This window comes from Lygodium microphyllum, chromosome 15 (assembly GCF_053477565.2).
Source record: "Lygodium microphyllum isolate KBCC chromosome 15, Lygodium_microphyllum_v1.1.10, whole genome shotgun sequence".
NCBI classification, from domain to species: Eukaryota; Viridiplantae; Streptophyta; class Polypodiopsida; order Schizaeales; family Lygodiaceae; genus Lygodium; species Lygodium microphyllum.
Window position 1 is genome coordinate 40,682,103 of NC_141149.1, and position 26,763 is coordinate 40,708,865.

General features: G+C 41.2%; 1 protein-coding gene across 2 annotated transcripts in view; it reads left to right on the forward strand.

Annotated features, from left to right (window-relative positions):
- LOC148024453 (vacuolar protein sorting-associated protein, putative (DUF1162)) overlaps positions 1 to 26,763 on the forward strand; it is a 233,987-nt gene that overhangs the window by 130,978 nt on the left and 76,246 nt on the right. For both annotated transcript variants that reach the window (XM_087694080.1, XM_087694079.1), the window contains exons 24-33: positions 1,823 to 3,080; positions 3,259 to 3,390; positions 3,490 to 3,636; positions 3,947 to 4,558; positions 4,807 to 4,878; positions 4,962 to 5,450; positions 5,566 to 5,755; positions 5,855 to 6,536; positions 6,628 to 6,744; positions 13,177 to 13,450. In XM_087694080.1, the coding sequence (XP_087550206.1) occupies positions 1,823 to 3,080; positions 3,259 to 3,390; positions 3,490 to 3,636; positions 3,947 to 4,558; positions 4,807 to 4,878; positions 4,962 to 5,450; positions 5,566 to 5,755; positions 5,855 to 6,536; positions 6,628 to 6,744; positions 13,177 to 13,450 (3,973 nt within the window). The remainder of the gene's footprint in view (positions 1 to 1,822; positions 3,081 to 3,258; positions 3,391 to 3,489; positions 3,637 to 3,946; positions 4,559 to 4,806; positions 4,879 to 4,961; positions 5,451 to 5,565; positions 5,756 to 5,854; positions 6,537 to 6,627; positions 6,745 to 13,176; positions 13,451 to 26,763) is intronic.

The window sequence follows — 26,763 nt, forward strand, 5'->3', positions numbered from 1 at the left end:
ATCATAGTAGATAGAGCTACGGCATTATGCAAAGCACAATGCCCTAGGGTTCTTACTTGGCAATGCAGGCATTCTCATATGTGACACATTCTCATCATGATTGCTTGTTACAAACGAAGATTATCATGTCAAGTCAGGTGAGGGTAGCTTGCAAAGTCTTGGTGGATTCCATACATTGAGAGGGAGATATTCTATACTCTTTTCATTTTCTCAGTTTTTCATATTCTTCGTTTTCTATATTCTTCATGTTCCATTTCAGTTTATCATGTAGACTTAGACATAAATTTTTTTTTTTTCTCTGATGAGAGACAATGATGCCAATTGTATTAGTTATGGTCTCATAGACCATTCTGGCTTTCTAGAGATGTTAATAGATCTCTCTCTCTCTCTCTCTCTTTTGTGAAGATAGTTGAATTAAGTGGCAATATTTACATCAGACCATTAGGTCAACTAGGAAAAAACAGAATAAACAAATAAAGCCAAAAGACCTCTAAGACCATAACACACAAATATCACACAGAAAGGACAGCCGGAGTGGAGCGAACAATATCAAGCCAAGGAGCAGCAATGCCAAGAAGAACCAGGTCAGCTGAAACCATAGAGGAGATCTACCATAACAATAAACCATGAACATGGGCCACATGACCGGATTCGCTCCCTCTCTCTCTCTCTCTCTCTCTCTCTCTCTCTCTCCGGCACATAATACCTAAGGGGATGCTGAGCAACCATAATCATGGCATACATCAGCGTTAAATTTAGTGCATTATTGCCTAATTTGGTTCTTGAAAGACAACCGTAGAAAGGCTTTGTTTGCATTTATTGGCTTGCATTTTTCATTGTAGGACAAATGCCCAAAGATCCACTTTACAAGAACATGTTGTGGGCTTCCTAACCACCCATGTGCATTCTTTCAACCTTTCTCATTATTCACTCTCCTCCATCAGCCGTTGACTATTTTTTCACTGTTTCTGCACATCCAAGAGCTGTCTAGCAAGCCATGACCTGCTTTGAGGCTCATCTTCAGCAGGCGAGTTCTATGCCAGCCAGGTGACTTGGTTTTCTTGATTCTATATATTGTGTTGTCATTGTGTTCGCCTCCTAGCTGATCAAGAGCGCCTGCAGCATGTTGCCTTCAACCTAGTGCCTGCATTTTACTGATTGGAGGCATCTACCAGCTGTTGACACTGGATTTTATGTGAGATGTGTCCATGTGTCAAAGGTGTATGAGTATGGAAGTGTGATAACTCTTAAGCCTGAGTACATGCGGCATTGATATTGTCATTAGAGCAAATGTGTTTAATGCAAGCATGATAACTTGTTGATTTCAGCAATACAAAGATATGCTATCTTATTTATCGCCCCATGCACAAGAACCCTCCCACCACCACCACCACCACCCCCCCCCCCCCCCCCCCCCCCGAAAAAGAAAAAAAGAAAAAAAGGAAAAGTTTTAAGGTCCATATATTGCCATGTATGTGTATTAGGCGCATAGTTTACACCTATGATTCCACTTGCTAGAAGTCTTCAACTTTAATTGTGGCTTTACCATCTGTACCTCCTAAATGTGTATCCCTGGTCTTTGTTGGATTTGGTATTGGAGCATTTCATAGAAAAGCACGCATTGCTTCATATGGAGATGGGTTGTCCAAGCTTGTCATGCATTGGTTTGAGACGAAAAACTTGATCGCAGTTGAATAAAGTGTTCTTCTGTCTGCATTTGTAAAATAAGTTCTTCTTTGAAACTTTGTTGCTTGACTTGAAGATGTTTTGTACTTTCTCTTTCTCCTTCCTATCTTATCTGATGGGAGTTCTATATGGCCAGGTATACTCTAGGCAATTTTGAGGAAGAGTTGCACTTTGAGGTGGAAGCTATCCACATTGAAAAGAGATGGGAGCATCTACCTGGAATTCCCTCCTTGTCAATTCACACATCTAGCCATTTGTCTATCTCTGGAACCTTCATGCCAGACACTGTTTGGAAGTGGAAATGGGTGGCTTCTCAAGCAGACATTCTCCTGAAAAGTCTCCAAGACTCCATTGAATTGGATGCACTGGCAGCAGTTGAGAATATGGAGCTGACTGGCTCTTTCAGAATCAACAGCTTGGAAGATATCAGATGTAAAGTTATGCATTTGAAAGTTTATTGTGGAAAGACTGGTTTCAAGCACCATCTCTGTTCCTCTGGCTGTGCTTTATGTGCTTCAACTCATTTTTGTGTGGTGTGCAAGCTGACAAAAGAATGCTGCAGTAACATTCTAGTCTGTGCACCAGAATCAGTGCATCCTGGATTAGAAATGAATATTTCATTTGGAACAGGCAAAACCAAACATTTGTTCATTTCTATTCCCTTTGTCAAAGTCAATTTGTTCTTGGGTGCATGGCGTGTAATCGCAGACATTATGCAGGGTGCATTGATGCATACACTCACAAAAAATGATGTTTCACAAGATGATGTGGACATTGCAAATCAACTTGACTTTGAGCATTCAAGTGCAGATGAAGAATTCAGCAAATATGTTGACAGAGATACAATAGTTTTTCAATCATCAATGATTTGTGCAACACTTGTTGTCCCTAACTATGATGAAGCTCATTCCATTATGCACATGAGAGAGATTTTAAAAAGTAGTGCTGCAAGTGGTGGTTGTCTTGCAATCAACGCGTCAATGCTTCAAGTAGATGAGTACAAAGTAGCAAAGTATGTTTCCGGAAAAATTAATTTTCAGGTGGACAATCTAGTATACAGAAACTCTGTTTCCAACATTGAAGCTTCCATAGTAGCACTGGAGGTCAACCTAACAGACAGCCATAATGGCAGTTTGCACTGCCTGCCTCTTATACAAATAGCAGACATGCACGTGAAGGGAAGCATTGATCCGAAAAAAGTTCGAGGGGATTATGTAAATGTAGTTGGCTCTTCTCTAGTGAAAAAGGTTGATGTTTGGTGCTCGCATTCTATTCTTTGTTTTCTTCGGTCTTTCAAGCTCCAGCAAAGTAATCCTTCTGGCTTTTCCTTGGATATTGTTGTGTCACTCACTACCAATATACAACGTGGTTCAGCTTTACTGACAGATGGAAGGGTAAGTAGAAACTCCCAATCTTCAGGGGCTTAGACATCAGCTTAGTTTGCCTTGATTCATGAGAATTTACCTTGAATTAAACAAATATTTCTATTCTAGAATAGACATGGTTGACCTGGTATGTTGATATTGGTGCTTGCTTAAAAAGACACTAACAGTCTTTTATTTAATGTATTAGTGGAATTGCAATGCACCCATTTTTGAGATTCGAACAAAAAATATTGGCATGCAAACACTGTGGAGACATGATGATAGATTGGAGTTTTCTAGTCTTGTGGACCTTGAAGCTTATTATCATAATCTTGAAAAGGTTTGACTTGCTATTTATCTGCAGTTGCACTTTTATCTAGAATCTAAAGTATCAGGTATTTGCAGTTTTTGTAACTCATAATTAACTTTTCACGTGCAGGTGGCATGGGAGTCTGTTTTAGAACCCTGGACTTTCTCTTGTAATTTGAATAATTTCTTTGGACCTTCTTGCAGGCATCGTCATTCCAAATTAAGGGTCACATCATCTAGTCAGTTGAACATAAATGTCACAAATGCCCTTTTACAGGTGTCTTGTTTGCTCTAATTTTGCCTGTGTTTCAAATTTTTTCAATCAGAATATAGTGGTGCTACATTTTCTGGACCAAGGGAAAGATATTTTACTTGTTCAATTTCTGTCACTAAAATGAAGACATTACTACTGATTTCTGTTTCCTTCGTCTGAATCCTTTGGTGCTACAATTCTTGTTACCAATCAAGATCCAGTCAATATCGTGTCCTTTTCTAATGCTCCAGGTTAAAAGTCAGAAGTTGATGTATACATTACATGCACATTCCTTGCAATAATGCAGTGTGCACCATGTTTTTTGAATTGACAGGCTATTTCACGTGCATGGAATCTATACCACGATGCATCTGATAATTTTATAAATGAGCACAAAACTCAAATGATGAAAGACAAACAAATCAGCTATGCCCCTTATTGGTTACAAAATGACACTGGTATTGCAATCGCCTATTGGCTGTGCTGTGGCGTGAAGCTTGAAGATGCTGATTTGCTTGTTGAAGGAGGAGAATCTAGTGGAAGTAGTAGAAGTATTGTCCTACCTGGTTGTTCCATTCCATTATATTTTGAAGAAGCTCCAGAACAAATGTTTCGCAAATGTAGAATAAACAGTTCTTCAGAGAAGCTTGCTGATAAAAGGCACCTTAATGGACATCATAGAATGATATGCATACAGCTTGAAGGGACTTCTATATCTTCAGCTCCACTGTCGATGGATCTTGTGGGAACTCAGTTTTTTTTTGTTAACTTTTCTCATCCCTATGGTGTTTCTTTCGAGATGAAAAGGAGAAAGGAAAGACAGGTTCTAGAAGGGAATAATCTTGACAATGGTGAGCTTGATGATCAAGAGCATGCATTCCGCACACCTGTTGTGTTTGAAGTCTCATGCCAACATAACAGCAAAGTCATCAGAGTTTACTCCACGGTATGCTGGTATTTGATACATAAATTATTATTGGGTCCTCTTGTCAAGGCATTTGACATGATTTTATTACTACTTTCAAATATAACAAGGAGCAACTAAACCCATATGGTTGATGTCTGAATATCTCTGTGAAATACCATTTCAAATCTGGTGCCGAGATGACTTTTATTTGCTTATATAAGTGAAGTTGAGATCATTTTTCTCTTACATAGGTTTCTGGTTATTCTAACTCCACCTACCTACTACAGGTCAGTCTTGTAAATGCAACATCTGTTCCTATGGAGGTTCGATTTGACATTCCTTTTGGGCTGCTTCCTAAAGTAAGCAATGCACCACCTCTTCGTGTAGGGCTGTATATACACCATTCATGTAGATAACATGTCATTTTTATGTTTTTATTCAGGTAATTGAGCCCATACAACCAGGGATGTCAATGCCGCTTCCAGTCCATCTGGCAGAGACTGGACAGATACGATGGCGGCCCCTAGGAAATAGTCATAACTGGTGTGAACCACAATCACTTTCTCAGATTCTTTTAACAGCATCGACGGTTGCAAACCTTCGATCGTTTGTGTGCAGCCCTGCCCACCATAGTAATTCTCCATTTCGCTGCTGTGTGGCAGTTGAAGAACACATTAATCCCACATTGGCAACTTCTGTTGTAAATTCAAACTTGTCAACGAATACTTCCAAGGAAAAGAGAATCAGTTCACAATCTATAAAGCATCTGAAAGAACAGCGCACAAGATTTCATGAAGGTGCAAATCCAGTTGGCATTCTTCGTGAAGTAACACTCCAAGCGCCATTTGTTTTCAAAAACTGCCTGCCATTACCTCTGTCACTATGCATAGAAAGTGCTGCAGGACTTTGCCTCAACCTTCATGCCCCAGAGGTATCAATTGGTTCATCTTTACTGTGGCCCATTGGAGGTTTTATGTTTTACATAGATGTTTGTAGTTTCTGCAATTCAAGACGATCTAGAACTTTCCGTCCTTTTTGTTTTGTAGGGTGATTCTATTTTTGTATTTGAGGTGAATACATCACATGATTTGACATTATCTATTAGTGTGCCGGGTTTTTCGTCTGCATCTTTTAAGTTGGCAAGTGCACTGGCTTCACTGGAGCTTGAAAAAGAGAGCCCAGTAAATCATATCGTGTCTTTGGAGACACTGGAGCTTCTTCCACTCTCTGCTGAAGGTGTATAGGTTTAGTGGTTCTTTCGGAGTGTTATTAACATCTTATTCTACAGCTGATTGAAAGGCACAGTCTTGTAACACTGTATTGTACCTTTTCCAGATGGTGTTGTCTACAGTACTGTTGAAAAGCTGTCCAATCTGGTCTGTGGAGCAAGGGAAGTTTCAATTTCTGTGCCTTTCTGGGTGTACAATTGCAGTGGTGTGAGTCTTGGGCTTGCAGAGACCGATTCCATTGATTTGCCATCAGCAGACAAGCGAGTGATGGAGTTAACGATAACTGGTCATGCAGCTACAGAACAGGAAGATCAAAAATATCAAACAGAGTCTTTTGGCTTGCAGGAAGCGCTACATAATCCATCTGGAGGCTCAACGAGGATCTATGCTCATGGTCAGTTTTGTGGAACTGCTGCTATGAGGTCATTAGGTGGTAAAAACATAATTTCTTGTCAACCTGGAAGTCTAGTTTCTTGGAAGCTTGGAACTGGCTGCATGGAGCAACAGTATCCAAAAGCACACATATTTTCTCCATTCAAGGATGAGGAGCTTAATGAGAAACGAATGAGGCTAAGAGTAATTCCTTCTCATACATGGAAAGGGTTGCCACATGGCAAAGCAAGTGAAACAAGATGGTCACGGTCATTCCCCTTAAATTCTCCCGGTGGGATGACGACAGTTGTAGTTCCAAAATTGGAGGGAGAAGGAGCATTGATATTATCTGTGGTTTCAGCTTCCACTTTAGGGGCTTGCGCTGAGAAGACAAGGACTATTACATTCCGGCCAAGGTCAGTTTACCAGGTAGACCTTAATTATTCAGGTGGTTGTGATGGCTGCAGTCCCTTCTAGCTTGACCTTGTGATATGCCGACCTTCTCAGGTTTGTGCTGGCAAATATGTGCGACAAGGATCTGTTTTACAAGCAGCAGGGAACTGACACTTTAACACTTTTGCTCAAGGGTGAGCAGACCCACCTTCATTGGTCTGATGTGAGCAAGTATGATCCAGGCCTTTCAACTTGTTGCTGCTCTTTTATTGCAAAGAATTGGTGTTTCTGATGGGCATTATTGCTTTAGGTATTGCACACACAAATAACTTTGAGATGAGTGGATAGAATATATTGACAATAGTATTGCATATATACACTCGATTGCATTTGTACATAACTATGCATTTACATAAAAGACTGATTCTTAGAAACCATTCCCCCAAATGCACTTAGAAACAATATCTAAAAGTAGATAATGCTATAATCAGAAGCAACCATAAAGAGCTAAACTTCTAGTATATGTTTGTCCACAAAAATCATTGCAGATTTCTAACAAAATATATGCTACATGACTTCATGTCAAGCTTGCTGCGTTTTCTTCTTGCTCACATGGACATAGGCATCACATCCAAAGATGCAAAAGTGTGACACTGAAGGTTTCTTGCCAAAGAAAGCATGGTATGGAGGCAGTCCTTCAAGGTAGATGTTGAAGTCATGTTGCGGATGTGAATAGCAGTAGTGTCTGCCTCACCCAAAGGGAATGAGGTAGTCCATGTTGTCCTAGCGTCGAACTAGCCATCATTAACATGATCCCATCGCGTGCTCCAAGCCTCCACCACTCCATTCTCTAATGGTGTGTTTGGATGGAAGCACTTCATCCAAATCCCACTCTTCCTATGAAACATGTGAAAGACCTTAGAGCAAAGCTCCATGCCATGATTAGCTTGAACATCTCAAACTTTGAAAGTAGTATGCTTTTCAGCAAACTCCTTCCAATTGTAGACATTGGAATATGCCTCATTTTGCATTCTAGGAAAGAGGGCCACACATACTTGCTATGATTGAAACAAGATTTTTAAATGGAAAATATGTGGATCGTGATCGTACTTGGCGCATCAATCTCGACTTTGAGCTTCAAGAGTTCTCTCTTAAGGAAGGGGATGTTCTGAACGTCAAGCTGGCTGACTATAGGCGGTTACTTGCCAAGTTCGCCACTACTAGCTCTTCAAAGTCAGATGATGATCAGGTTACATTCTTCTTGAATAAGTTGCCTACAAAATACTTCGATTTCATTCAACACATGATCTCCCAACCTCGATTGCCAACCTTCTACGAGTTTGAGTGCCAGTTCTTGTGTTACGCAAGGCTTCATGATCAAGTCCACAAGAAATCCTCATCACAACCTTATTCAGAGCAGAGGGGGTTGGTTGCCTCTTCTTCGGGAAGGAAAACCACCAGTGGCAAGAACTTGCTAGATGCGAAGGCAAGCCAATCAAAGGGTGACTTCTCTTCCTCACATGGAACCAAAGAATCAAGACCTATTTGGTAGCAACTCCCTAAGAAAAACCGGTTTTGCACACACTGCCAGAGAGCAGGTCATGTGGACGAGGAGTGTTGCTCCAAGGCCCAAGGTCTTTCACGTAAAAAGCCTTAGCAGATCGCTGCGACTTCACAATCCAGTGGGGCTACGCCTTCCGTTGCTGCCCCATCTGCTCCTTCAGCCTCCACAGCGATTGTTGGATATGTGGCACACGGACAGCCTCAGCGGCCATCCTTCTCTTCTCCTGAAGGATTGGCTGATTGGTCTGCAGGTACCGATCCCGTTGCACTTCATGCATCTATCTCACCTTCCTCCCCACCTCGTCAGGCGTTCCCTTGGCAGAGCTCTGCTACTGGACGTACGCGATGGTGGCCACCTCCTTAGACTAGCATGTCTCTAGGTTCTTTCGGATACCCAAGTCAGTCTAGCATTCATTTTTTGCACTCTTAGAGTCGGGCTCATAGGATTTTGGTCTCTACATTTTAAGTCTTCCGTTGCATTTACTCACACACACATACCCATTTGCATCTTTGCACTTGTTCCTTCAGTTAGCTTTTCGTTTTAGTTTTGTTTTGTTTTTGGAGCATCTCACTACTGACCTCTGTGATTACAGACTTTGATCTCCTTTGCAGGTTTTGTTTTCAGTGTAGGGCTAGCATGCAAGTTTACGTAGTCCTACCTGGGTTGGAGACTTGGGATGCGCGCCGTTCCTTCATGGTTTCATCATCCTTGGAGTTTTGCTCTTCTACTAGCATGGAGGCTTTTCCTTCCGAGGCGGATCGTGCAACATTTCTCTTGATGCTATCATGGCGGTGACTTCTACGTAGCTCTTCCAGCTAGGATGCTTCCTCCTCCTCTTCATTCCTTATGGTTCTCGGCACCACATGAAGATCGACATGAGGCTCCTCTTTCTTCTTCGGCATCTACATCCATGTTGAGAGAGGGTTCCTATCACTCTTGGTATTCTACAGGCTTCAGCACTTTGTCTTTGACATTGGCTTCTTCGTCCTATTGTACCTTACCCTTTGCATGCATGATTTCATCATCTTTGTACTAGGGCGCTTGGGCAAGTGAAATTTTTTTCCCTGAGGGACATTGTCCAAGTGGTACCTGTTGCATGAGCATTCTTCAGCATGTAGCATACTTTGCATCTCATTGTGCAGAGCACCACTTGAGTGGATCCTTAGTTGTTTCCACCAGTGGCTGTTGTTACCACACCACCATTCTTCTTCATCACATGGATACTTCATCACCTACTTTTCCTTTTCATCGACACCCCGAGTGGATGGGTTAGCTTGTACTGTTTTGTGATGTGTTGGGTGTACCCTCCCTACTCCTATCTTTTGGGTCACTATTACTCAATCGGCCGCATCCCATAAAATTTACCACACTTATTCAAAAAAAAAAAAAAGTTTCCATGTAGTTCCATCTGCCTTTGTAGGCCTTGGTAGGCCACCGGGCAGTGGACGTGCACCCTTTGTCTGATGCCTTGGCTGCTTTGGGATGGGACGCCTTGGGGTACATAAACATCACCATGGATGGCCTAACCTTTCGGCTCAGTTTTGGGCTTGAGAGGGGGTGTTGAGCTAAAGTATGCATTACTTTGCTGATTAGCCTCTTAAACAGCCCCAAAACATACTAAAAATACTCTTTTAGAGTAAAACCCTGAAATGGGGAGCGATTCGAGAGAGTTCAGTGGAAACCCTAAAACGGGGAGTGGTACAAGAAAGTTGAGGAAAAACCCTAATTTTTGGGGCGCCCTTTCATAACTTTTAATAAATAGGCTGCCCCCATTCAGCTAATCATCCTTGTTTGTAGGTTACACCAGCCCACACACCCTCTATTGCTGTTGGCGCCCAGTTTCCAGCTTGCAGCTCGCCTCCATCTGTTGTCTAGCCATCATCGACTGCAGCCACATCATCTTCAGCCTATCCATTGCTGTAGGCGACAGCTCTCTGCTAATGGCGACTGCTCCAAACTATCCCAGACTGCTGTTTAGCCTGCTGTCCATCATCTCCAGGGTCAGCCAGCCTGTGTTTTCAGCATTGTAGGCCCTGACACTCTCAGACACAGTTTCAGTGTGAAAATCGGTGGTACATTGCTGCGTTTACCAGTTTCCAGCCTCCAGGCTGCTGCGTTTTGGTGACCAGCTTGCTGCCATTCACTATTCAGCACTCCTACACTCCGACCGGTGGTTACAGACTTGGGATCCGTCTTTGGTGGATGTCACACTCCGACATTGCTCTACCCTTGAGCACACTGTACACTCTTACATTCATTTACATCATTCATTCACTTCAGAGTTGTGTTCTCTCTCTCCTTTCTTTTGTTTGTGTTTGAGTTTTGAGTTGTGCGTTTTGGGTTTGAGTTTTGAGTTTTGTATTTAGGGTTTGAGTTTTGCCCTCTGTGTCTGTGTCTGTGTCTTACACAATTTTTGGAAGAGTTGTGTGAGGATGATTGGCTGAAAATAGGCCAATATCTCAGTCTCATGACAAAGAAGGCTGGGTGGTTTGAAGCTGAATTCAAAAGGATTAAAAGAAAAGGTTATGGATTTTTCTTGCAAGACAGATATTTATGGAAGCATGCAAATAAAAAGAGAAGAGATCTAGTACGTGTATTGGGAGATAGGGGTTCTCAACAACAGGTGATGGAGTTTCATGAAATCTTATGGGTTGAACATAGAGGAGTTTGGGGCACATTTGCCAAGATCAAAGAGAAGTATTGATGGCAAAACATGTATAAAGATGTAGAGCATTATGTGGAATCATGCAGTTTGTGTTAGATGTATTCCATGGTAAAGCATAGGGATGGGTTGCAACCGACTTATCCATTGTCTATGCATTACAAATGGGTAATTGATTTGGTTACTATGCCTACAGCTTTATGGAATATGAGATATGTTGTGCTTGCACGAGAAGACTTGACAAATCAAGTGGAAGGTTGAGCTCTTAGTACAAAGACTACTCAAGCAGTTTGTAGGTGTCTTATTAGAAGAAGTCTTTTGCAACTATGGTTGTGTTGGTAAAGTGGTTGCTGATAGAGGAGAATTGGACGCAGATGAGGCTTGTGACTTATTTTCACGATTGGGTATCAAGCTGGCTTTAACTTCAGCCTATGATCCTGAAGCAAATGGCAAAAGTGAAAGGGGTCATCAGCCTATCATTAAGGCATTAGCAAAGTCATGCAAGGACAAGATGAAAGAGTGGCCAAGAATGTTACCCTTTGCTTTGTGGGTTGATAGGATCACTCATAGTGTAGTTACAGGGTATATGCTTGCTAAATTAATGTGTGGACAATAGCCAATCATGCCTATTGAGGAGACTATTGTTACTTGGAGTGTTCTACCATGGAAAGAGGGTTTGAAAAGAGAAGAGTCGCTGGTCCTACGCATTAGACATTTAGAAAGAAGGCTTGAAGACATTGAGATAGCCATGAAAAAGCTAAAGACTACAAGGATCAAGAACAAGAAGAGGTTTGACAAGCGACACAGACTTCAACTACGAGCTATACAAGAAGGGGACTAGGTGCTGGTGTAATACAACAGCTTGGAAAATCAGCATAGTGCCAGTTGGAAGATGGCAAAGCGGTGGTTTGGTCCATTTGTGGTAAGGTTTGTTTTTGACAATGCTACCTATGCATTAAATGAGATGGATGGGAGAGCTCTAAGGATTCCAGTGGCTGGAAAACGTATCAAGCTCTTTAAATGTAGGGAGTCTTCAACATATGAGTTGAAGGAGTTGGATACTGAGCACAAACATGAGAATATGAAAGAAGAAGAGGTAGAAGATGAAGACATTGACATGGCAGAGGATACTTCTTCTGACAGTGCAGATCCATAAGACTTTGGCACATGTGGGAGGATGTGCAGGTTAAGAGCGGGTGGATGTCGTGCCGCTTTGCGGACAGAGTGTGAAAAACTCCAGAGTGAATCGTCATTCGGCTTTCTTATTGATCTAGAGAGTCAATGACATATTAGTCATTAGTGTCAGTGTCCATAGTGTGGATGGTTCAAAAATACTAGATTTTTGGACAAGTTTAGCCTCTTTTTGATATTTTGGATATTATTTCTTGTAAATATCCAAAAGTTGTAGACAACTTCTAGAATAGGATGACATGTTTAAAAAAAAAAGCAAGTGGCTTTCAGTCGTTTTTGGGGGATTTTATTTAAAAAGAAAGATTGGCGAAATCGCGTGACACATGATCGCAATTTACAGGCAGTAAATAGTACTTCGAACTGGGAGAAGGAGGAGTGATTTGGGAGTATTTTGATCAGGTATTTTGGTATTTCACCCCCCTTTCGGAGCCAACGGAAGTAGCAGATTGGCGGTTTGAGTAGCAGAGAAGAAGCTACTGTTTGATGTACGTTTTTGGTCTACAAGGGATTTATCTTCTCAGGATGCAGAAATAAATTGATAGGCTTCACCTCTATGAGTATTCTTCTACATCTTCTATTTCTTCGAACCCCTTCTCTTTCATCAATTGCTCTCCCTGAATCTCCCTTCACCCTACTGTCTCTCACCCCCGTGGTAGACTTTTGATCCCAACTGCTCCGAGAACGCATGCATGCATGCTTGTGTGTGTGCACGTGTGTGTTTACATGTGCACATGTATGGGAACTTGTTGAACCTTGTGGTAGCCCTGAGCTAAAAATCCATCTACTCTCTTGAGTCTCCTTACTCTTTGTCTAGAATGTCTAGGACTGTTGGTGTGAGAAATCAAAATTCCTAATTGGTCATAAACTTTTATAGGAAAATATCTATTGTGAACACCATCTTGCAGTTATGAAAGTTAGTCAGCATGATTTTTGCTTATAATTGGAATGTTCTGTTTAAATTTAATCAACACTGATATATCTGGTTAAGAGTCAAGCTGATGCATCATGGAATGACAGAACCGAATCCTGATGGCTTGCATGATGTTTGTGAAACTTGGCTCTCCTTTCATCTGTATGTTGTAAAGACATCCATCTTAAATACCAATCAGTGGGGAAACTGAGAGCAGCCAAGTTGGTAAATTGCATTTTATCGAAAGTGATCAGGAGAGCATTTATGCCTGTGTCTACCTAATCTTATCTCTTAAATATAGTTTATTTCATCTACATTGATCTGCTTACTTTGCAGGCCCCTGCATGTGTCTGTTCGATTTGATCAGCATGGTTGGGACTGGTCTGGAGGTTTTGTGCCGGACCAGCTTGGGGACACTCAACTCAAAGTACGGAACCTGTTGACTGGGGAGACCCAAATGTTGCGGGTAGAGGTTCAAAATGCACTAGTGTCAAAAGGTGAGGGTGATGGGATCATAGGCTCTGATGACAGTCTGGGAACTTATCTTATCTTGCTGTCAGATGATCAGAGTGGATTTATGCCTTACCGCATCGACAATTTTTCTTTAGAGGTATGCTGCATGTGTGATGTAATATTCCAATGCTGAAGTGGTGGAATATCTCAAAAGACAGCATCTCGTTTTTTTTGTCACTGTATCTGTGTGATAGTTGTACCACCAGGTTTGAAGTCTGAAGCTAATGAGTTGATCTGTGACAATGCGATTCTTTAAATGTGAGTTTTTATTGCGTCCAGTCTGGTGCACATTTGGACTGCCTGTGTCCAACTGTTTGTTAATGGTGCATGTTGGCTAAGATAGATACTGTAGTGAGGCACTGAGCAGTTGTTCAAATTCACGATTGTAACTTGTGGGAGTTCAATGTGCTTGGAGTGGGGTTTAACCTTCCTCTGCAGTTTTCAAGGATAAACTGATTGCCTAGTGCCTGATGGACTGAAAGGGTGGTCCTGAAATCCTTCTGTATGACCATGCTGAAGTATGGCTAGTGTTGGTCTACCATTCATACTTATTGAAACGCATCTGCATTAATAAAATTTCTCATCAACAGCCCATCAGCCATGACTACAATTTTGACCTGGTGCCAATGTTTGTCTAATATCCTAGCAAGAACTGAAGCTTCAGGGAGTTGGCTGGTCCATGAAGTAAGGGTTTCCCAAGCTGTGCAGCATCTGGAACTCACCACCACATTGCAGCTTTTAAAACTGGGTCCATACTACTTCCAATGAGAGCTTCTACTGTGCTGATAGCAAGTGTTCTCATAGCCCACCATGCCCACATTCTATGAACTTGAGTGTTAGCTATTGCATTACGCTTAACTGTTCGATCAGTTTAATAGTTTGACCTCTATAGAGGGGGTCTCGTTCCTTCTTCTCAAAAGGGGCAACAAGGGAATGGTAAACAAAATGGAAATTTCAATCAAAATATAAAATAAACTCAAAATCAAAATCAAAACCAAACTAGTGTGTCCGAAGAAAACTCCCAGTCATCTCTAAAATGCAAATGGAAGAATGTACTGAAAAAAAAATCGGTGTTGTCAACATTGTCAGAAGGTTGGCGATTTTGAGGATGAGTGTTGATCAAAGGCAAGAGGTAGAACACCAAAAGCTAAGACTCAGACCCTCTCCCCTCAATTAGGCAACCACCAATAGGAAAGGTAGGGTGTGTGAGAGAGTGCAACGCAGGAGAGAGAAGGAACAATGTGATTGCAATGGCTGAAGATACAAGGTTGCAATAGTCAGCCCTAATAGGCAGCTCTATGTGTGAGCGTGTATGGGAGACTGTAGCAGGGGAATGAGAGAATGAGGAGGGATGGCTGATCGCAAAGGATCAATGATGAATCATAAAGGATCAATGATGGATAATGGATAATGAAAGTGGGAGGGTAGGATACCTATATATAGGCGAAAAAGAGGGAAAACCCTAAATGTGGTTAAACCCCTAAAAAATTAGCCAAAAGTGCACAAAAAGAAATGGACTAATGTGCCCTCCATCTAACGTGTCTAAAACACATAAAATTGTAGACACAGACAATGTCAGAATTCCTAATGTTCTCATCTGACTGAGACTGAGGCTCATAGGCAAGAGATGACCACACAAGACACACATTATTGCTAACACCCCCTTTCAAATCCTGGATGTGGCAGAAGGCCAAAGGAAATGCGGATTCGAGGATGGCAAAAAGAGGGTGGATGTCGATGCAGTCCGTTGAAGAAGAAAGCCAACCAAGGAGTAAGACCCCCTCTCCAAAGAAAAATTGATCAAACCGAAGGTCACCACCAAAGGGCAAAGGAAACGGAGAGGCCTCCAATAGATGACTCCTAAAAACTCTAGTCGAGGATAGGTCAGCCAAACCTCTAACCCAACTATGAGACGATAGTGAGGAACTATCGAAGGTGCCATAAGTTGCTTAGAAACACCAGGGACGAAGGTCTAAGTGGCAAGGAATGGTGGCTCGATGATAAAGAAAAGGGGTAGCCGCATAAAAGAAAGGCCCAAAGTAGACTAGAAACCGTGAAGCAACTCCTCATGATCCTGGGAAGCCCCCTCTGAAACATAAAGGGCCAGGAAATCCACAGACGCATCACCAATATGATGCCCCTTTGAAAGGGATGGGAGGTACAAGGGATCCACCAAAGGAGATGGTGGGGGATTGGATGGAACTTGTGCGATAAATGGTGCACAATTGGGAACGAGTGTAGCAATAGAAAACTACCTTGGAGGGCCTTCCACAATGGAAGGCGAATGGAGCATAGATAGCCCCCTCTCCTGCCAACCTGTCAGAAAATTGGCTCCTGTAGAAGAATCCCCAACAAAGTTGGCCAGCTCAGTGAAGACAACGCCGGTCTAGGGCAATAGATGCATGTCAGAGATTAGGATTTGTTAAGAGCAAGGTTAGAGGTCTGAATAATTTTAATTCAACAACCAATTGAAGGTGTATTGGTTATTGCGAAGCTCTAAGATTAATGGGCAATAAGGGCTGAGGCCTCATTCAATGAATTGGATCCATTTGGGGCTGAGATTTGTGTGAATGCCTCATTGATTGCACTGTGGCAGGAGTATGAGACGATAGATGCCTTTTTCAATGTCATGTTGGTCAACATTGGAGTGATTGCAGCTCTATATGCTTGAAGACACATTGGTTTGAGTGTGCAATTGAGACAGATTCAAAGCTCGTTGGTCCAAATTGGTGAGAGCAACTAAGGACATAGCAATTGTAGCGAATCTAATCCATTGGAGAGCCAATCACAGGAGGAATCGTTAGCAAGAAGAGTGCTGGTCTGTGACAGCCACATTGGTTGCATGGCTGGATCACAAGTGGTTTGTGTACAGGCTCATCTTCAATGCTAAAGAAATACTGTAAGGGGTGCTCACCTTGAGGGCCAAGTTAGTGTTGTCTAGTGTGTAAGAGCACTCTAGCTCTCAGGTTGACTGTGTTATTCATGTTCTTTGCTGAATTGAATAGTGTGTGTGCTGTAAAGTTTATGCTTATCGCCTTATAGATGAGATCTATAGGCTGGCATCATGGTTATGTTGCTGGGACATCACCATCTTTCCTAAGGGGAGAGCTCTAGTTGTCTGAAGCTGCACATACAAGTTTTGGCTAGCTGGAATTGAGTATACAGTAGTGAATTTTTGGAAATTCAGCAAAGATATCTCACAGTGAATGAGGTGCAAGTGATGACAACTTACTGTCCTTTGTTGAGGAGCAGTCTTTGCATAGTGCAGGTTTAATTGAAGTTTATGTCAATTTTGGAGAGCAACATACTAATGCAAGTGATACTACACAGTGCATGTTCTCCTTCTAGTGGAACTTTTGAGTCATAGAAGGAAGATGACATAAATGTAATGCCTTGGGTGCAATGGGTAAATGCAATGAATGCATTTGCAAAGGTTGCTCATCACCCAAATTTTTTTGATGTAATGCATGGACCTCCAAAGCGAAAGCACAAGAAGAGGCATTTGCATTCTAGACATTTTAGAAGAGCAGATGGGCAGTGGCCTCAGCCTATGCTGTTTAATGGGCGATAGCCAATGCGCTTGGGTCTCTAGTTCAATAGTTTTTACATAGGCATGGTGCTAGTATGCATACAAAAAGGAATAATTTTCAGCATGCATTTGGGCAGCCAACTATGCAACAACCATCTACGTATCTATGATATTTTGGAGGTGGTTTAGTGTTCTAGGCTATGGATCACAATCCATCAAGTGGTCATAGTATGTGAGGAACTTAACGGCGCTGGTTGACAGTCTGGTTTGCAGCAATTAAATGGTAATGTTTTTGGCAGTGCACAACCAGGAATGCAGCATGGCATGTATGGAAATATTTGCATGCAGCAAGGGTTGCAATTAGGTTTGTATGGACATGTGGGAGGCCCTGTAGGGCAGTATGGAATGCAAAGTTTAGGGGCTCTATAAATGCAGGAGTGCTACCTCTTGTTCCTCCATGTTTGCAGCCACGAGTTGAAAGGTAGAGCCTGAGTGGAAGCACACAAGTAGAGGCAAGAGCCAAGCAAAAGCTATGATGAGTGGAGCAAGAGAGCAAAAGAGAGACACACCATTTGTTGAAACTCCAACAGTCACAATATGTGATTGGCCTTCACTTATTCTATTTGTCAATAAAGAAATAAAGAACAAAGTGATAGTGATGGGTGCTCACCACCTGTAGTGTACATGAGTGCAAGTATAATGTACAATGAGTAAATGTATGTGGCTAGGCACAAGCACCTTTATCCCCAACAACCTCCGGCTTAAAGGTGATGTGCCTTAGTGAGGGGTAGAAGAAAAAAGAGAAAGTAAAACATATACAACAGGACATGGAAATATGTCATCTCATCCATGCACATCAACCTCCTAAAAGGAAGGCATATTATACCACTGGGAGACTTTTAGTGAGCGGATCTGCAGGATTCATATATGTAGAAATCTTGACAAGCTCAGTGGACTTGTCTTCTATTACCTCCCTGATGAAGTGAGAGCCACCTCAATGTGCTTTGTCTTTGCATGGAAGACCGGATTATGGGCCAACTGAATGGCACTTATGGAATCCGAATGTAGTGTAGGAGTCAACCTCATACAAAGATTTGCAAGTAGATAGCCTAACCATAGGGCCTTCTTGCAAGCCTTAGTGGTTGCAATATACTCTGCCTCGGTGGTAGAGAAGTTTGTCCATTTGTGCTTGTTACATAAATAAGGTAAATTACGGGAAACAGGCATGAGGGATGACCGTCCGGGAGCCTTGGGCGCCTAAACGGGGTTTAAGGGAGCCTAGAATTAAAGAGAGTCCAAGAATAGTAGGACTCACCAAGAAGTGACGGCTAGCAATGGGATCACGATGGGAGTTGCTAGCAATTAACTAGGCAAGGCTGGGAGGAGAAACGGATCTCGTGCCCCTGTTAAGAATCGGACTGTGTGATATTCCGTTCTCCTCATCATTTCAGTTTCTGGATTGAATCGCCATCTCGACTACAACATTGGTATCAGAGTAGGCGCAGGTGTTGGATCCTCCTTCTTCAGAAGTCGTCGGATCATTCTGTCTTCAAGAGCCGACGGGTCTCCCTCCATTTACCCGTGAAGCTGTTTTTCCCCGGCGCCCTTATGACACGTCATACGAAATTTGACGTGAGGTTCATTTCCGCCACGTCACTTATCATCTGGCGAAAAGACGCTGTCCTTCACGTTTAACGCCGTATCCTGGACCACGTGTATTCGGTGAGGCGCAACCAAATAAAAATCGGTGCTACCCTCTGGTCTCTGTGTGACCAGCCGACTGCATGCTACCCTCTACTGTCTGGTATCTCTGTCGCCAGCCCCGACTGCACTTGTATGACAAGTACAGGTTGGGCAGAGAACAAATTCAGGAAAGGTGTATTGATGGTTTGCATGACCATTAAGAAGGGGACTAAATACTAGCCATTTTTGCCAATAAGCTTCATTTCCAGCATGACCGGCTCAGTTCGCGAAGATAAATTATCCCTCACTCTTCGGGCTTATTATTAAAACCAGCAACAGTTTCCCTGTCATTATAACAAGGGAAGTACTTTACTTTGTACGCAAATTTCTTATCTTTGCTTTCCAATTCTAGTGTATTAATGGCAAAAAAAGGGAAAGAGGGAGTAATGGAAGGTTCTAGTTCTGGGGACCACCCTATGGTAGATCCCCATGAAACAAAGATGCAAGAAGAACAGTGGGAAGAATTCTTTGCCACACGAGAACAATTTGATGATCTAACTGCTCGTGTGCAGGCACAGGGGGTTCAAATGGAATTTTTAAGTCCAACACTCACCGAAATAAAATCTCAATTAACTTTATTACTAGAAAGGGATAAAAATAAGATAGAAACCTCGGATATCCCATCTTCATCGAAAGATTTGGATGTGACTATGCGAGATCCTAAGGAACCCCACCATAAGTTGAGGGATAATCTAGTTTTAAAAGATATGAAACCCCCTCAGTTTCACGGGGAGGAAAAAGATAGAAATAAAGACACTATCTTTAATTTTCTCCAAAAATGGGAAGATTTACACAAACTTAAAAATACTCCACCACATCTCCAAGCGCTGGAGGCCAATTTAACTTTGGGGCCAAAGGCGTATAAATGGTGGCGAACTTTAAAGGAGGCAAATAAAATACCTGAAACTTGGGCTCAATTTGAATCCGTCTTTTTGAAAGAATTCCTTCTTGAAAATGAAATGGAAAGAAATTGGGAAGATTGGGATTATGTTAGACAAAAGGGAAGACCCCTGCTGACATATCTGGAGGAATATTGTGAGATAATCCTCAAATTGGAAGGAATAGATGAATTTCAAAAGACAAGAGGATTCATTAGGGGACTAGATAAGGCCTGTAAAAGGAAGTAAAAAGGAGTTCACCCAAGACGCTGGAAGAGGCAATTAAATTTGCATTAATCAATGAAGATAGTACGCGTCCAGGTACACTCACTAGTCTCACTGATACGGAGCCCAAGTCTAAGGAATTGGAAACCTCAAAATTTATAGGCAAATTTAAAAGGAAAATGCCATTTTTTAAGGGCAAGAAACAACCTTTTGAAAAGAAACAATATGTAAGGCCAAAGTTAAGTCCAGATGACTTTGATAAGGCCAAAAAAGAAAAGCTGTGTTTCAATTGTCTATCCCCTAACCATGCTGCCTGGAATTGCCCTCAAAGGAAAAAGGGGGAAGACAAAGGAAAGGATAAGGACAAAGGCAAGGGAAAAGAAAAACAAATCCATATAGAGCAGACTCTAGAATTAAAGGGGCATGAAATGTATAAATCTTTAGAGGTCTTGCACAAGGATGTACAACACAGGTGTTGTATGTCAACTTCTATGTGGCAGCCTACTTTTGGGCCACATGATTTAGTTAGAGTGCATGGATTGATAGCTGGAAAGAGGGTTAGAGTCATGATTGATGACTCTGATACCTACAATTTCATAAATTATGCACTTGTCAAAAAATTGAAACTTCCCCAACAAAAGAGTGGGCATCAATATGTTGTTCGTATGATGCAAGGTCAAGATAATAAAATATGGGATACAATGGTATCCAATTTGGAAATTGAGATCCAAGGATATAAAGATAAACTTGATTTCCAGATTATGAATATGGAAAGAGCCGATATTGCTTTAGGGAAGGAGTGGCTATGGGGATTGGAACCATCCTTAAAACGTAGTTATCATTATAATACACTGGAATTTGAAAGGGATGGTAAGACTTTTGTGATTCAAGGTGAACATGAAGTATCTGATAATCCTTTGTTGTGTTCCACTGAGGTTTAGAATCTGATAAAGAAGGAAGCTTGTGAGGTATATATGTTTTGGTCTCTTCCTGTACAAAACACTTTTACTTTCTATAATATAAAGCAACAAATTTTTTATGTTTGTGAGTTGAATGTAAATAATGAATTAAGTAGTTTGTTAGATGAATTTAAAGATGTGTTTTCTTCTGATTTACCAAGTGGCCTTCCACCAGATAGGGGTGATATAAATCACCCAATTGACACAAATAAGGATATACACCCGATTTCTAAACCACCGTATAAGTTAAGTGAAACATAGCACCAAGAAATTGAAAGACAAATTTAGGATTACCTTGATAAAGGGTTTATACAATCCAGTAATTCACCTTGGGCTTCGCCAATTTTATTAGTAAAGAAAAAAGATGGTTCTATGCGACTTTGTGTTGATTATAGAGCAGTTAATAAAATAATAGTAAAGAATAAATTTCCTATGCCTAGAATGAAAGATCTATAGGATAGAGTTTTTCAGTGTTTTCTCTTCTCGGATCAGAGTAGAAGAGGATGAGAGACCTTCAGCATATCTCAGAGTGTCCTCCTTCTCGATCAGCGTCTCGTCCTCGTCAAGATTGCTCTTGTTGCTCCTCCTTCTCGATCAGTGTCTTGCCCTGGTCAAGAATCTTTAAAAGGAAATGCCAGGTTGATCAGGCATATTCCAACATATGGAAAGCAATAAAAAATGGGGATTCAAATGGAAGAGCCTCCACTGAGGAAGGAATATCTAAGGATGTTCAACAAGGAAATGGAGCATCAGGGGTTGCTCAAACCGGATTCAAGGAGAAGAATTTTACCATTGATAATAGTTATTTACTCTACAAGGGTAGGGTATGTGTCCCGAAAGATAAAGAAATAAGGCGCCAGATACTCTTTGAGTGTCATGATACCCCTAGCGCGGGACATCCAGGAGTTAATAAGACTTATAGTCTTATTAAAAGGCAGTTCTATTGGCCTGGAATGAATAAGGACGCCCTTGACTATGTGATCAAATGTAATAAATGCCAGGTTAATAAAGTTGAAAGATTGAAAATGGGAGGACTTCTCCATCCATTAGAGATTCCTTCGGGAAAATGGGAAAGTATCTCCATGGATTTTATTGTTGCATTACCCAAAACACGGAGGGGGCACGACTCTGTGTGGGTGATTGTGGATAGGTTAACCAAAATGGCTAGGTTCATTCCAACTTCAACTGATGTTAAAACACCAGAATTGTCTAGATTGTTCGTAGAGAACATATATCGATTGTATGGCCTTCCGGAAAATATAGTTTCTGATCGGGATAGAAAATTTGATAGTCAATTTTGGTGTGCGGTATTTAGGAAGTTGGATACTAAACTTAGCATGAGTACGGCGGACCACCCACAAACAAATGGGCAAACTGAAAGGGTTAACCAAATCCTTGAAGATATGTTCAGGGCATATGTAAGTAAAAGGCAAACTAATTGGGAAGAGTATCTATTGATAGCAGAGTTTGCATATAATAGTGCCAAGCACTCTTCCACTGGATATAGTCCATTTATGTTAATGTATGGGTTTCAGCCCAGAGCTCCTTGTGCAGTGGGACTGCATAAGGAAAAGGTTCATGCAGCCAAGGATTTTTTGGAGGATATGAACAGTATGTTAAAATTTGCTCAAGAAAATATTAAGAAAGCTCAAAATCGAGCTAGAGCTTATGCTGATTCTCACCGAAGAGACATCTCCTTTGAAGAAGGAGAATTAGTCTATCTTAAAGTGCCTAAAGAAACTAAAACCATGAAAACGGGACAATGTCTAAAGCTTTCACCCAGGTATTGTGGTCCTTTCACAATACTTAAAAAGGTGGGAGAACGGGCTTACAAGCTCCAACTACCTGGCTGGTAGCAAAATACATCCAGTTTTTCATGTAAGTAAGCTAAGGAAGAAGCTGGGTGATTTGGATAATCTAATCCTAAATGATAACATTGAGGAGTTATTAGATGACCAATCTAATCCACATGAACCAGAAAGAATATTAAATGTTCGTAACAGATGAACAAGGAATACTATTTATCAAGAATGTTTGGTTAAATGGAAAGATTGTTCAGAAGAAAGCTCAACATGGGAGCACGTAAGTATCTTAAAGAAAAGGTTTTCCAATTTACAATTAGACCTTCCAAGTATCGTTTTCGAGGACAAATCCCATTCTTAAGGGGAAGGAAATGTTACATAAATAAGGTAAATTACGGGAAACAAGCACGAGGGATGACCGTCCGGGGGCCTTGGGCGCCTGAATGGGGTTTAGGGGAGCCTAGAATTAAGGAGAGTCCAAGAATAGTAGGACTCACCAAGAAGTGACGGCTGGCAATCGGATCACGATGGGAGTTGCTAGCAATTAACTAGGCAAGGCTGGGAGGAGAAACGGATCTCGTGCTCCTGTTAAGAATCAGACTGTGTGGTCTTCCGTTCTCCTCATCATTTCAGTTTCTGGATTGAATCTCCATCTCAACTACAATAGTGATGCTTGCACATATAAGAAACAACACGTGTAGCAAAGGTAAAGACATCTATTCCTGTATGCCCATTATTTAAAAAAAGGTAAATACATACACAGAGATGGACTTCCTACTGTTTGCATGTCGTGCATAATTTGAGCTAGTGTAGCCCACGACTTCTATATCTTGGCTATCACAACAAATGCATATATCTATTGTACCTTTCAGGTATCTCTTGATACCCTTCATGGCGTCCCGATGCCGCTTGCCAGGTGTAGCCATATAATGTGCCACAACTTCCACTGTAAATGCTATGTTAGGACAAGTGGCTATCATGGCATATATCAAACTACCCATTGCAGATGTATATGGAACCTTGCCCATCTCGGTTCTCTTATCATCTGATTATGGACAATCGGCTTGACTAACCCTCATACGAAAATGTAAAGGACAACCTATAGGCTTCCTATGTTGTATATGAAACCACTTAAGTACTTTGTGTATGTACTCCTCCTAGGATAAGTAGAGAAGTCCCTTGGAGCGATTGTATGTAATGTGCATACCAAGTATGTGTGAGGCCTGTCCCATATCCTTTATCTCAAAGCTTTTGTTGAGCCAAGTCTTCAAAGTATCTAGCTTAGCATGAGCACTCCTAGCTATAAGTATATGATCAATATAAAGTACCAAGATAATAAGGCTACCATCACAGGCCTTCTTAGTGTATAAACACACATCCAAATCATTGTGGAAATACCCTTGTGAATGCATTAAAGCATTAAACTTATAGTATCACTGCCACTGCTTGCTTAAGCAAATAAAGACTCTTCTTCAATTCACACACTAGGTGTTTCTTGCCTTTCTTTGCAAAGCCCTTAGGTTGTTGCATATAAATCTCATCATGTAAGTCGCCATGCAAGAAAGTTGTCTTAACATCCATTTGATAAATATCAAAATTCAAATGAACCAAGGCCAAGACCAACTGGAGGGTAGTCATCTTGATTAGAGGAGAAAAGACTTCATTGAAGTTAACACCATGCTCTTGCTTAAAACCCTTTGCAACCAATCTAGCCTTATATACTAGCTTAGAGTGATCAAGGGTGCTCTTTAGCTTGTACACCCACTTACACGGCAATGCATGTTTCTCATGAGGTGCATAGCCCTCTCCCAAGAATAAGAATCACCTTTGTGTATAGCCTCCTCATAGGTAACTAGCTCAACAAAGTCTTTCACCATGACATAATCTATAGAGGATTGATAGTGATTAGAAGTATGTGAAGCTCTAGTAGAGGGTCTCAAACCTGGCTGTGGGACTTGTATGGCATGTCCTCTCTGTCTAATAGCACGATCGTGCACAATGGGAGCGGATTGTGGGCCGCTACATCATCAACAATCGCAGCAAGCTGTATCACCGAGGCTTGTTGTAGATTGACATGAGGCTCATCCTAAAAGACTGCTCTATGTACCTCAACTGCCTGCTCAGATTGCTTATGCATTTTTTTTTCATGAAACACATCATCATAGCTACAGATAACCTTCTGAGCTTGCGGATCCCAAAGGTGATAGCCCATTTTACTTGCATTACCATATTAAAAAAAGATGCATTTGACAGACTTCAGATCCAACTTATTGCATATATCTTTGGGAATATGGTAGAAAGCTTCATATCTAAGATTCACAAATGAGCATATGACAAAGGTTTCCTAGATCATATCTTCTCTATAACTCGACAACCAAGAGCAGTGCATGGGGATCTATTAATGAGATACACAACAGTGGTAACTGCCTCAGCCCAAAAATACTGCGATAAAGCTTGTTTGACGAAGCATACTACGAATTGTTTCTTGAATAGTCTTGTTCATGCACTCTGCAATACTATTTTGAGATAGGGTGTATGGGGCAGTCAACTGACTCTTAATACCTTGTTCATCGTAAAATTGCTCGAATGCCTTAGAGACATATTCACCCCCAATATTAGATCTTTGGTATTTTAGCCTATACCCAGATTGGTTCTCAACAAGAGTAACAAAGTACTTAAACGTAGCCAGAACATTTGATTTTTGCTTAATGGGATAAGCTTAACCTTATGCAAGTAATCATCAATAAATGTTACAAAGTACTTCATGCTACCCAATGATTGACAAGGCATGGGACCATATACATCAGAATGCACAAGAGCTAGAGGCTCATCCATGTGCATAGAACCAGACTACTTAGGTGAGTTACGAGTTTGCTTGCCATAAAGACAATGATCACATGAATCAAAATGCGAGTAATCAAGAGGCGGAATATATTGCAAACGAGTCAAGACTTTTGTTCCTTTCAAAGATATATACCCAAGGTGACAATGCCGCTCCAACAAAAACAAGGCAATTGGGGGTAATTTTTCATGTAGAATCATCAAAAGAGACTTGATATTCTACATCATCCAATTGTCTAGCAGAGAGTAGGTTTTTGGTCAAAGCTGGCACATAATGTACATTATGCAAAACAAAAGAGCTGCTTGAGGCAAACTGCAATCTCACATTTTCAATGTCAATGATATTCAATATAGTGTCATTTCGTAGTCTCATAGAAGCTATAATATTGCGATAGGTATGGAACTAATCCCGATGCAGGGTAACATGGAAAGAAGTCCTTGAATCAAGCAGCCAACACTGAGAGTAAGTAGATGAAGCATTCGTCACAACTGAGTAGCATCAAGAGATGAAGCATCTAAGGTATAGTCATCATTGGACTCAGATTGCACATTTATCTCTTTAATCTTCATGCTAGACTTACTAGGGACAATGCTATGATCATCAGACTTTGCATTATCCAGCTCTTTCCCCTTGCATTTCTCATTGCACCTATCATTATACATTTTATGGCACTCTGGCCCAATATGACCTTGTTTGATTGCCCATGAGATTGAGACTTGCACCTGTTGGGCTGTGAGTCTCTACCATGGTTATTGTTGCCATTGAGATTGTCCACAATAGTGACATGTCAAAGAGGATTTACATCTGCGGGACATTGCAAGATTTCCCATGAGATTGAGACTTGCGCTTGTTGGGATATGAGTCTCTACCATGGTTATTGGTGCCATTACCACCATTTTTGCTTTTAATCGTCAATGCATGAGAAGTGCAAGTTGTATAAATGTTCTTCGTGTTTACCTCTTTTGTTAGTAGAGCACTATCTACATCATTACATTTAAATCCACCCTTAGGGGGGATGAGCGCTCATAGCAGTATGAAAGGTATCCAATGAGTTAGGTAGTGTAACAAGCAAGAACAAAGACTTGATATTATCTTCAAACTAAATACCCTATGATACAAGCTACCTGAGAATGGAATGAAACTCATTCAAATGAGTAGACATAGTCGTACCTTTCTTCATTCGAAGGTCCACAAGCTTCTTTAGTCAGTACAACTGAGATGCAGAACTTTGCTTTTCATCAAGTTCACAAATATTTTTCCATAATGCATAAGCACCACTCTCAGTGTCAATGACCTTTAAATACACTTGCTTTGATAATTACAGAATAATAGTGGACTTGCATACCTCATCAAGTTGTGCCCAATCCTTTGCATCATAAAGCTTAAGCTTTATGGCCTCTAACTTCAATGGCTTAACTTGCATTTTTTGCAC